General features: G+C 37.2%; 2 protein-coding genes across 4 annotated transcripts; one reads left to right on the top strand and one right to left on the bottom strand.

Moving 5' to 3' along the window:
- The first annotated feature begins 455 nt into the window (after positions 1 to 455).
- Positions 456 to 6,249, top strand: LOC104095348 (inactive protein kinase SELMODRAFT_444075). Of its 3 annotated transcripts, none has more exons than XM_009601465.4 (11): positions 456 to 710; positions 1,046 to 1,174; positions 1,713 to 2,018; positions 2,558 to 2,712; positions 2,800 to 2,894; positions 2,993 to 4,020; positions 4,470 to 4,630; positions 4,854 to 4,930; positions 4,997 to 5,144; positions 5,272 to 5,421; positions 5,748 to 6,249. In XM_009601465.4, the coding sequence occupies exons 3-11, from the start codon at positions 1,838 to 1,840 to the stop codon at positions 5,982 to 5,984; spliced, it is 2,232 nt and encodes a 743-aa protein (XP_009599760.1). In that variant the 5' UTR covers positions 456 to 710; positions 1,046 to 1,174; positions 1,713 to 1,837; the 3' UTR covers positions 5,985 to 6,249. The 3 variants fall into 3 exon arrangements, with proteins under 3 accessions (XP_009599760.1, XP_009599759.1, XP_009599763.1); XM_009601464.4 differs by having other exon boundaries at positions 504 to 710; positions 983 to 1,174; XM_009601468.4 differs by having other exon boundaries at positions 539 to 710; positions 1,052 to 1,174.
- Positions 6,250 to 6,345: 96 nt separating this feature from the next.
- Positions 6,346 to 10,924, bottom strand: LOC104095349 (polyadenylate-binding protein 2). Its single transcript, XM_009601470.4, has 10 exons — positions 10,527 to 10,924; positions 9,413 to 9,475; positions 8,418 to 8,499; positions 8,189 to 8,260; positions 7,950 to 8,028; positions 7,795 to 7,840; positions 7,438 to 7,544; positions 7,152 to 7,221; positions 6,896 to 6,978; positions 6,346 to 6,800 (listed from the first exon to the last, which is right to left on the bottom strand). The coding sequence occupies exons 1-10, from the start codon at positions 10,875 to 10,877 to the stop codon at positions 6,770 to 6,772; spliced, it is 984 nt and encodes a 327-aa protein (XP_009599765.1). The 5' UTR covers positions 10,878 to 10,924; the 3' UTR covers positions 6,346 to 6,769.
- Between the last annotated feature and the right edge of the window lie 329 nt (positions 10,925 to 11,253).

Genomic DNA, 11,253 nt, shown 5'->3' on the forward strand with positions numbered 1-11,253 from the left:
TCACTTCATTACCTTAACAAAGTAAGATAATTGAATTGACGAACTACAATAAAGTGATTTCAAGCGATCACTTTATGTTTCAAAATTCGAAAACTTAAATAATTCAAAAAATTGCAAGAAGCACACAACAAATGAAAACGTGACTCTATATCAGTAAATTAAATTTCATAGTGCATTTACTACTTTCTCTATACATCTCTGAAATCAATGTAAGTAATAAAGTACACTTAACTTATTAATAAAACAATTCAATTTATCATAAGAAAAAAGGAAAAAGAAAACTTCGAGAAAGAAAGGTCAAGGTCGATATTTTCAGAAAGAAACGAGGGCATTTGCGTGAATAAAAAAATCTCTGAGTACAATTGAATATTTGAATTGATTGTGTTTGACACAGTAAAAAATCTGCAGAGAAAACTTTAACATAAAAGAAGAAAGAGCTAGCAGAGAGAGAGAGAGAGAGAGAGAGTAATATATTAGCTGTCTTCTTTACCTGATCGTTTCTTGATATCTATATTTCTGTGTGAAAAACAATGTTTCTAAAGCCTAAAAGCCAGTGTTAAACAGAATCACTGCTGAAAAGAAAAACACTGATATTGGAAAAGCACAGCTCATTCATTCATTAGCAGAAATTATCGATTTAAGGGTGTGGGACAACTTTGAGAAAAGCCCTTCTCATTCATTGTCAGTTTTCTCCGATTCAGCTCTCTCAGGTCAATAATTTCTTGTTACATAGTTTCAGCTAATGGGCAGAATGTTTGTGTTTTTTAGCTGCTTTTTGATGTTGAAAGCAGAGCAAAAAATTGAATGAATAATAGAGATATATGTATGTAATGTATGTATACATTACAGACAGCTAAGACCCATCACATTGTATCTTCAACATCATTATCCTTCAGCCCCAAAATCAATTGATGAACTATTCGTAAAAGTACTGTTCATTTACTGCTCTCGACTTTTCTGTATTGATATTGGAATTTTGTAGGTTGGGGGAGGTTCATTCTACGATCTGAGTGCTTTTGGGTTTTGGCTTCACTTTTTTAACCAGCTACAGGTCACTGAAGACTTCAACTCTCGTGTCATTTCAACGATTTTGGGTCGTCGTCTTTTAGCATTTTGGACATTTGGGATGCTTTTGCATTTTGTGATATGAAGTGGCAGAGGAAAACTGTTACAAGTACTGTTCCTATTCCATTATTAGATTCTGAATTCCACGGTTTTCTTGCTTTGCAGTATTCCATTTTTAAACATAAAGGGGAAAAAAGGGGTCAGCGTTTCAATAGTTTTTCTCATCAGGGGAAACAGCTCATTTCTTTCAGCTGAGGCTTTTAGCACAAATTTTTGACTCTTGTGATCTGAAAAAGCAGCTTATAAAAGAACTCCTTATTTGGTAACCCTTTTGGCTTTGGTGTTTGTGGGACATTATCTCTGTCCTTTGCATTGTATTTTTGCAGAAAAATCATTGCGTTCAAGTTTTGGTGTTTATACACTTTTGAGTTATTTTTGCTTCTAAATTTGGAAAAAAAGAAGGGTGAATCTTCTTTCTTTTAGCTAAAGTTTCTTGACAAATTGACAAGGCTTATAGGGTGAAGAAACACTGTGATAGAATAGTGGCCATTTTGGTGTGTATATGCATAAAGATCACAACTTTTTTGTGGGTCAGTTTAGTACAATAATGAATGCTTATATTGTTTTCTTCTTGTTGTTTGGAGCAGACATGAATTCCATGTGGGTTCTAAGATCTGGTATCTTGGTATAGAGAAATAGTGTCATGTCTCTGTTGATTTGAGTTCAGAAGTTGAAAAGGCAAAGGAAAAAAAGAAGCATTGTTGTTGTTGTGATGAGTAGGGAGATGAAAAAAGGAAAACAGGATATGAGTTCTGATGCTGCTGAGAAAATGATGGTGGCTGTTAAGGCTTCTAAGGAAATACCCAAAACAGCTCTTGTCTGGGCTTTGACTCATGTTGTTCAACCTGGGGATTGCATTACACTTCTCGTGGTTGTGCCTTCACAAAGTTCTGGTAATTTTGTTGTCTGTTTTCTATTTCTTTGTTCCTAAAAATGATCACAGTTTGGCTTGGAATTGTGCACACACTGACGCACTAGCCGCTTACTTCTGTAATAGGTGATTGAATTGTTGGTTACTACTTCTGTAGTAAGAGAGAAACTTTTTGGCTTATTATTTGTTTCTGCTCCTCTGATCGTTGACATTATGGAATTCTTTGTTTGTGTGAACATTAAATTTTTTACGGATACACCTAGATATTCTCTTTTTCCTGGAAATTTTCAAAGATTAGCTTTCACTGGCAATTCTAAGAGTGGGAGGCAGCAAAGCTTAAAATTTACTCTTCCTACTAGGAATTACTTTACGCAACACTGATTAGTTCATTGATGATAATTCCGTTTCTTGTTCTTTTCTGCACTGCTTTTTGAAAGGATTTTCCATTTATTAATTTTGTCCACTTGATGTATTGTTGTTTTCGTTTGATGCTGTTTCTGTGCTATCACCAAAAAAGACCTAGTGGAAAGTACCTTTTAAGAGTTTTGCAATAATTTTTAGGTAGGAAGTTATGGGGTTTCCCTAGGTTTGCTGGAGATTGTGCCAGTGGCCACTGGAAGTTGCACTCTGGAAGTAGTTCCGAGCACAAATCCGACATAACAGATTATTGCTCTCAGATGATCCTTCAGCTCCATGATGTTTATGATCCCAACAAGGCAAGGCATACAAATTCTTCATCTCCACTGTTGAGACACCATTAAAAAATTTGGTACTAAACAATGGTTCTTCTTGTTCTCCTCCAGATAAATGTCAAGATTAAAATTGTTTCTGGTTCACCACATGGAGCTGTGGCTGCTGAGGCAAAGAAGACTCAAGCTAGTTGGGTCGTTTTGGACAAGTAATTTTCTGCAAGTTTTAGAGTCGGATGCCTTGTTTAAGTGATGCTATATTTTCAAGCTTTATTACATTTGCTTCTTATTGTTTGAATTTCTCTAGGCATCTCAAACACGAGAAGAAACGCTGTATGGAAGAGTTGCAGTGCAATATTGTAGTCATGAAGCGATCTCAACCGAAAGTTCTCCGCTTAAATTTAGTTGGCTCACCTAAAAAGGAACCTGATGTGTCAGGCACGTTATCTTCTGAGCAAACTCAAACATGTGGAAAAGAATCGAACAAAAAGGATTCGTTGGATTCCTCTCGAGGTCCACTAGTAACTCCAACAAGTAGTCCAGAGATGTTCAGTACGACTGAAGCTGGTACTTCATCAGTTTCAAGCTCTGATCCTGGAACTTCACCATTTTTTATCGCTGAAGTAAATAGGGATATAAAGAAAGCAGATTTGTTGGCTGCTAAGGAAGATCAAGATGTAGATGAATCGAGTTCAGAGAGTGAGAGTGAAAATTTATCTGCGTCATCAAGTTTAAGGTTCCAACCATGGATGGTGGACATGATCACTTCACATTCTGAACTCTCGCAAATCAAAGGCAAGAGCTCGTTGAGAACTCATGACAGGCCACAAGATTCCACAAATAAGGCATTGCTGCGGAAGTTTAGTAAGGTTGATGAAGAAGGTGATTTTGGATCCCCGAGTTACAGATCTGATTTGGATTACAGTGGGAATGTAAGAGAAGCAGTTTCGCTATCTAGAAGTGCACCTCTTGGCCCTCCTCCCTTGTGCTCAATTTGTCAACACAAGGCACCTGTATTTGGAAAACCTCCTAGGTGGTTCGCTTACGCTGAGCTGGAGCTCGCAACCGGAGGATTTTCACAAGCCAATTTTTTGGCTGAGGGAGGATACGGATCTGTTCATAGAGGAGTCCTTCCGGATGGTCAGGTTGTTGCTGTTAAGCAACACAAATTGGCAAGTTCTCAAGGGGATCAAGAGTTTTGCTCGGAAGTTGAAGTGCTCAGCTGTGCTCAGCACCGAAATGTTGTAATGCTAATAGGATTCTGTATCGAGGACAGCAGAAGACTGCTAGTATATGAATATATTTGCAATGGATCTTTAGATTCTCATCTATATGGTATGTGATACTCGTTTTTTTTTCTTTCTATCCTTGACAGCTCCAATGAGTGTGATAATACTTTCTTTAATCGGTAAATAGACCTCTATCTAGTTTCTATCCTTGACAGCTCCAATGAGGGACATTCTAAGATCTTGATCTCCTTTCTAGCTCACTTTCTTGTTTTACTAATTTGTAATTACGTAAGGTGAATTTGTATCTGCATCGCTTCCCAACTTTGATTACCTTGCAAATTAACATTGGGTTGTTTTAGTCGTACAGAGCATTCAAAATTTGTAGATTTTCCTTTTGCTTTGTGAATCTAAAGTTGATCTCATATGATATAAACTTGCACTTGATAAAATTTATATGGGAAAAGTTTATGAAGAGGTTTTGGTGGTCTGTTCATTTGTCTTCAAGGTTAATTCTTTTGTCTTTTATTGTTTAAAATCACTTTCTGCTATTCACAGGTCGTACTAGAGATCCTTTGGAATGGTCTGCTCGTCAAAAGATTGCTGTAGGTGCTGCCCGAGGTTTACGTTATCTTCACGAAGAATGCAGAGTGGGCTGCATTGTCCACCGAGATATGAGACCCAACAACATTCTCATAACCCATGACTTCGAACCACTAGTATGAAAATCTCTTTCTCCTCAAAAGTTTAATGATACACATTACTCATGGGTATACCTTTTTACTTAATAGAAAAGTTTGTGATGAAGTCTCCATTAGATTTGATTAATACTATTAGTCGCTAAATATCAATACCTACTGGACTATTTCAATTGCACATCCTGGTTGATCAAAAATTATTTTTTTTCTTATTCACCTTTCTCTTTACCTTTTCTTTTTCCAGGTTGGAGACTTTGGTTTGGCCAGGTGGCAACCTGATGGCGACACAGGTGTTGAAACGAGAGTAATTGGAACATTTGGGTAAGCCTCGAATGTTTGGTTTATTTTGATGTTGTAGTATCGAATAGGCTAATTTGTGGAATGTAGGTACTTGGCGCCGGAGTATGCCCAAAGTGGCCAGATTACAGAAAAAGCTGATGTTTACTCATTTGGAGTGGTACTGGTGGAGCTTGTTACAGGACGCAAGGCGGTGGATCTTACCAGGCCTAAGGGCCAGCAGTGTCTCACAGAATGGGTATATATTTAGTTATCTTAGTTGCAGCCATTTTTTGTGCTGACATGAGGAATATATATTTGGAGATAAAGGAAAGCGCCCTCCTCCCCTTTCATATGTAGCTGATATTGTAACTAATTTGTATTAGGCGCGTCCATTATTGGAAGAATGTGCGGTTGATGAGCTAATAGATCCCCGGCTAGAAAACTGCTACTCCGAACATGAAATATACTGCATGTTGCATGCGGCATCTTTGTGCATACGGCGGGATCCTCAGGCCAGGCCTCGCATGTCTCAGGTAATGATACAAAACTCGTGTTTTCATTTTTCACAATCATGAATGCATGCAATGGCAGATATAGCATGCAACCAACACGTTTAACTTAACAAGCATTTTTGACACAACATATATATAGATGTGGAAAATCACTAAAATTTCAAAAGATTGGAATTCTGAACTCATAATTTCATATGTGAAGCAAGTTAGGTTCCAAGAACCTTAAGATTGAATTCATCAAGTTTAAGTCTTGGATCCAACTCTAGTTGCATGTTGCATCTTTGCGCTTTGATACTTTGCCATATATATTGGGGAATTCTCATGTTTCTTTGGATGTTGTGGTGAAGGTACTGCGAATACTTGAAGGCGACCTCATTGTGGAATCTGGTAAACTGTCAGCAACACCTGCTTATGAAGTTGGAAGCCAAAGTGGAAGAATTTTGTCAGATTCGCTGCAACAGTACCAAAGGTTCAGTGGTTCTTTGTTGAATGATGGATTAGAGGGCTTTAGTGCTAAGCTCTCTTTTGACAAAAGGAGCCCCTCAAATATTTGGGATAGGAATCAATCCAGGACAGCATATTAGGACCATCTGTAAATTGCTTCATATTGACATTAAGATACATTTGCTGGTTTATCAGGTCTATTAGCCAGGCATTTTTGTCATATCTTGTATAGAAGGTAAGCGTAATAGTAGTATATGTTTTATATTTACTGGCTTGTCCGCATATTTTGTATTTTAGGATTTAATGAAAAACTGGTCATCGTACTCGATCCTCAAGTTGTTTATTCGTGTAGCTCAAAGAAAAGAGCTCTATTTTCATTGGCAAAAAAAGAATCTGTTGTCGCAATCTCTGTTACCAGCTTGCCTACATATTTATATTGTTTCGTTCCTTCTGTTGTTGAGATAACAAAAGAGATACAATTGTACTCCGACTCAACCACAATTGCCAATCCAAAAGGTGATATTAACCATGTATGCCAAAGTAATGTGATTTGTTTCTTGAAAGAACAATTAATTGATTGGTGAATTTCTTACAAGGAAAATGCTCGAAATGTTTAGAACTCTATAGTTCCCTCAACCCCCACTATCAGGGAAGAAGACTGAATAATCTATGCCCTGTTGTAATTTTGTACTAATCAGAAACCTCAGAATACTGCTACTAAAACTAACGGTCCTGTTCAATAACCCATAGCTAAAATCTACAACAACACATAAACATATGTCAAGGCAGTTAAGTCTGCAAAATCTTGCATTCGCACTTCTGCCCTTAAAGCCAATACAAAAAGCATGCAACTGCTGGTCCAGGCCAAAAGAGCAGTCAGTTAAGTCAGTAACCATTGAAATGCTTGTTTACCATAAGATGGCATCTAGGGCTTTCTCATTTTGGATCTCGCATACCTGAATAGGAAAGGAGGAAAATATTAGCAAAAGCACAACAAGAATGTAAACCTCAGAATATACACGCAGAGCATGATCAGGACTGAGAAGAATACTCTATGTGCATGCCACCCCGATCAGAAGATGGTAATGTGCTTCCTTGAAGAGCATTCAGCACTTTAGTTGCTTGGTCAATGCCCTAAAAGGTAAAATATAAATATATAACTGTAGAGGTGGATTTAGAATTCCAAGAAGATGAGTACACTATTACAAAGAGGTGAATTTAGATAAATTAGTTTCACTTTTAAGTCTTTGACCTGATAGAAAATTTACAGTTTTGCTGTAGCCACACTGAGAAGCTGAGAGGAGTACCTGAAAATCAGCAAAAGCAACAGGCATCCCGCCTCTTGCACGCACCTTGAGGGTGTTAAATCCAGGATACCTGACAGGAAAAGCAACATATACTGTCAATTATAGGTAGCCTTTAGCAAGTTACTTCAGGAGATGGTACGTATGAGAGAGAAAAATGTCTCAAGTGTAATATTGCCATTCTGCAGCTAGGTACAGGGAACCAACTTTTTAGCCATATGAACACTGTGTTGTCAAGAAAGAACTGAAAGAGAACACCCTCCTTTGCAGGAGTTATACAGGAACTTACTGAGAAATAACTTGCTTCAGTTCATCCTCAGTGCAATTTGGACCAAGATTGGCGATAAACAGAGTGGAACATGGTTGTGCACCATCTGTTGTCTTCTCGCTTTGTTCCTATAGTGTCCAATCCAAAGACGGTAAAAGTCACATTGGTCCATGCATTAATTGAAGAGCACTTGCTGCATAAATATAGTGAAACTTTTGCTTGGAAGTACAGAATACTGATTTATATGCATTACATTTATTCCAATTTTCAGAATTTGAAGTGCACACTTTCAGAGATTTATCTACTCTGCTTGCAATGCATATGTAACAGTCCAACGTACAACACATGCTACAGATAGAGGGTAATATATAGGCTTACACTTTTCACGGCCAAAGCATGGTCAGACTCTACCACTTTCTCTTCACTGTTTCACAATATAGAATAATAAGTCTTCCATGACACATTAAGGAAACAGACCTCAAATAACCATGCCTTCATAAGTAAATTTAGTTTGAGTATCAAGAATGTTTGACCTTTTCTCTTCCGAAGGATCATCATTTGTGCCAGAATCAGGATTGTCAGGCTCGGAAGCATCATCTGATTCAGTATCACCTGAATAAGCAAACAATGGTAACATGTTATGAGTCTCACTTGAGAGAAATTGGACATATGTGCGAAATACAGATGTATTTGGGCATCTTAGAAAGGTTTTGCTTTTGGTCAAACTATAATGTGTGCGCTGGAAGTATATAGCAAAGATCAAGGCTAGTACCTTCATTGCTTGATGTGTCTTTGGCATTTTTGGACTTGGTTCTGTTGTCAATAACTACATAAGGTCCTTTTCCTGAGAATAACCGTCTAAAATGAGCTAATATAAGCAATAATCATAAGAAAACAAGAACTGGAAAAGAAATTTCCCATTTTATTGGATATCCGATGGTATGGGATGCAAAGAGTTTACGAATATCTAATAACTATTAAAAATTGCAATAAATTTATACCCGGAACTTGTACTCTTCTAGAGTTTGATCTCGCCAGTTCAATATGCAAAGTCGATCCTGTTTGAGGATCAAATTCTACACCCTGGAAATGGGATTGGTAAAGGACCAGAAAGATACAAAATGGCTAAACTAATAGCAAAGCAAAAGTTGAATGTCCAAATGAGCCTCAAGATAGGTAGCTATTTATTAGGAATCAGCAAAACTAGTTACTGTGGTCATGGCTACATTCAAGTAAAAATATTAGAGAAGCCAGATAATTAATCTGTTTTTAAATTGAAGTTAGATGAATATGCGATCAGAAAGCTGTCTTCATGTCTAATGATTTCCATATTTTTTAAAGCAAAGAAAACAACCAAATATGTAGTTTAGAATGTTTTCAGTTTTTATTTTAATTTGACAGCTTTCGTTCAAGATGAGTATTACGGACTACAAGATAACAAAAATAAGCATAGAATGACCTCTGGTATTGTTTGTCAAAGTTCTACTGCTTGTATGGTAATACAAAACCACCACCACCTCCTCCACTCATATGTGCTTTTGAGAGAGGGAGAGAGAGAGAGAGAGAGAGAGAGAGAGAGAGAGAGAGAGAGAGTTTGTACACGTAGTAACAAACTCAAATTAGAATTAAAAGAAGGTTAGCAGAAAAAAGAAAACTTTTTGTTCTCTTTTGCACTTAATGTACAGTGTGGGCTTAGATTAGAAGAAGAGGAGCAACAAAACTACACCAGATTAAATCATCAACAGCCACAATTCATAATTCAAAATTACTTATTTGCAGATGAATTGACACATCCAGATAATAAGGCCAGGGTCTCGGTGTGAATAGTTGGATAAGTTTAATGTTTCTGAGACCCTTCATCTTTTAAACAGAAAAACAAGAAGAATGGAACAAGAAGATCTTGGAATAAGGTGGTCTTGAAATCAGCTCTATGTAATTTCCAAAATCCAAACAGCATGTGGAACATAACTAGACATACTCAGATTAGATATCTCACATTCAAGGAATGCATGGCTGCCATTGCTGATGGATGATCTATAAAAGTAGCAAAAGCAACAACCTGCATAATGGGAGAGGAAGATTAGAAGTAGGATTGTAAATCTAAACGGATTGGCGCCAGTGTCGGAGCCAGGAATGCAAAGTGACTCAAAATAAATACTAGAACAATCACATTTGGATTTAAAACGTGACTCAAATAAATACTAGAACAGCCACGATTGGATTTAAAACCATGACAAGCAAATTCCGAACATCCTTTACCATTACACTAGAATCTTTCCTTATGTCAAGAGAATTCAACAACTTATATATAACTAATTCGTTGCTGCCCTATTAGCACAGTATAATTTTACGGCGAAGGGGATTCAATGAAATCCCTAGCCTCCACTTAGCTCCACCTTTGAGTGGCGCATGGATACTACAATAGATGAAAAAAGCATCTTGTCTTTCACTACCAATTCCTTCATTTTCAAACTGAAAGCTTCAGAGGAGAATAAATTTTAGACATAGATCATGTTGTCTTCAGAATAACTAACAAATAACTATTTACTTTCCCCTTCTAAGAGTCTCTTTTGTATGTGGAAGAAGCTAAAGTGAAAATGACCTTTGCCTATTTCTGTCTGCATTGCGTATCAAATACTTTGCAGACGAATGATTATTTCTAATAACAAGTACCTATTTTATTTCTAATCAGTACAGTTTCAGGAAGTGAAACCCTTAATTATTTCTAATAACAAGTAAAAATCTTTCTGTCTCCAAAATTTAAGTAATAACAGTAACCTGTCAAAACTTCAAAAATTTAATCCTAAACGTTTCTGAACTTCATAAAACTTCACTCGCCGCCATGTGAATAACTGCTTCAGCTGCAATTCCAATTCTACTGTTTTCAGTTTTAAAAAATCAACTTCTTATAAGCAAGTCTGTTACCGAGTGTGAATGAACACTAACGCTGAATGCAGACAATCGGACCGGTGATTGTGCTTTCAACTAACCACAATTATTCATATAGGGGACCAAAAATTCCTTTCCCGGAGAACTTAATAGCTTCGTAATATATTAGCATCTAAATTCGGCGGAAAGTTAGGAGAGAGAGAGAGAGAGAGAGAGGATACCTGATCCCCTCGACCGGTGTACTTAAGCTGACAGGATTCAAAACCAAGACGGCGGCGGAAGAGATTGTGAATTTCACGAGCTTTAACATCGTCGGGAAGTCCGGATACGAACAGTGTTTTTATATCGTTCTGCTCCTTGTTATACCCATACACTGGTGCTGTTACGTAGTAAGGATCGTACGCCGGGAGGTGAGCCATCTTCACGGCGGCGGCGGCGGCGGCGGCGGCGGGTTTCGGTAGAGGAGATGGTTGAAAGGGCGTTCGACTGGCAATTGCAATTTGCAATCGTCTATAGTTTTCAGATTCTTTTTCTTTTTTTACCACGGTAAAACACGCTATACTCACCTGCATTTCATAGCAGGTACAACTCCTTCAGCACGGCGCACAAATAAGAATGTTATGTTGTCTGAAATCCTTAAGAAAAGAAAATATATAATCGCATGAGTAAGAAATCACTGTTTCGAATTACAATTATCCTCACTTATTCTGACGTGTCCGTTTTTTCTCAGTTTGTGCTGATCTGATTAAAGTGATGCAGGTGTTAAAGTTACAATAGCAGATTAGCAGTAGCTATTTTTTTTTATCAAGTTACTAATTACTCTCTCCGTATCAATGTGTGATTGGATATATAAAAAAAAATTAAAAAAGGAGAAGATTTTTGACACATACCAAAGATAATTATGATTCATGTCTTAACATTTAAATAGCTACATGATCATTTTAGTAC

The sequence above is a fragment of the Nicotiana tomentosiformis genome, chromosome 3, assembly GCF_000390325.3.
Source record: "Nicotiana tomentosiformis chromosome 3, ASM39032v3, whole genome shotgun sequence".
NCBI classification, from domain to species: Eukaryota; Viridiplantae; Streptophyta; class Magnoliopsida; order Solanales; family Solanaceae; genus Nicotiana; species Nicotiana tomentosiformis.

Bases quoted from the DNA above. Each gene is read 5' to 3' on its own strand.
- LOC104095348 (XM_009601465.4), top strand. From the start codon at position 1,838: ATGAGTAGGGAGATGAAAAAAGGAAAACAGGATATGAGTTCTGATGCT. The intron at 4,631-4,853 runs GTATGAAAATCT...TTCTTTTTCCAG, and splicing joins CCCATGACTTCGAACCACTA to GTTGGAGACTTTGGTTTGGC. The intron at 5,145-5,271 runs GTATATATTTAG...AATTTGTATTAG, and splicing joins AGCAGTGTCTCACAGAATGG to GCGCGTCCATTATTGGAAGA.
- LOC104095349 (XM_009601470.4), bottom strand. From the start codon at position 10,877: ATGCAGGTGAGTATAGCGTGTTTTACCGTGGTAAAAAAAGAAAAAGAA. The intron at 8,500-9,412 runs GTGAGATATCTA...TCCCATTTCCAG, and splicing joins CAGCCATGCATTCCTTGAAT to GGTGTAGAATTTGATCCTCA. The intron at 7,222-7,437 runs GTAAGTTCCTGT...TTTTCCTGTCAG, and splicing joins CTGAAGCAAGTTATTTCTCA to GTATCCTGGATTTAACACCC.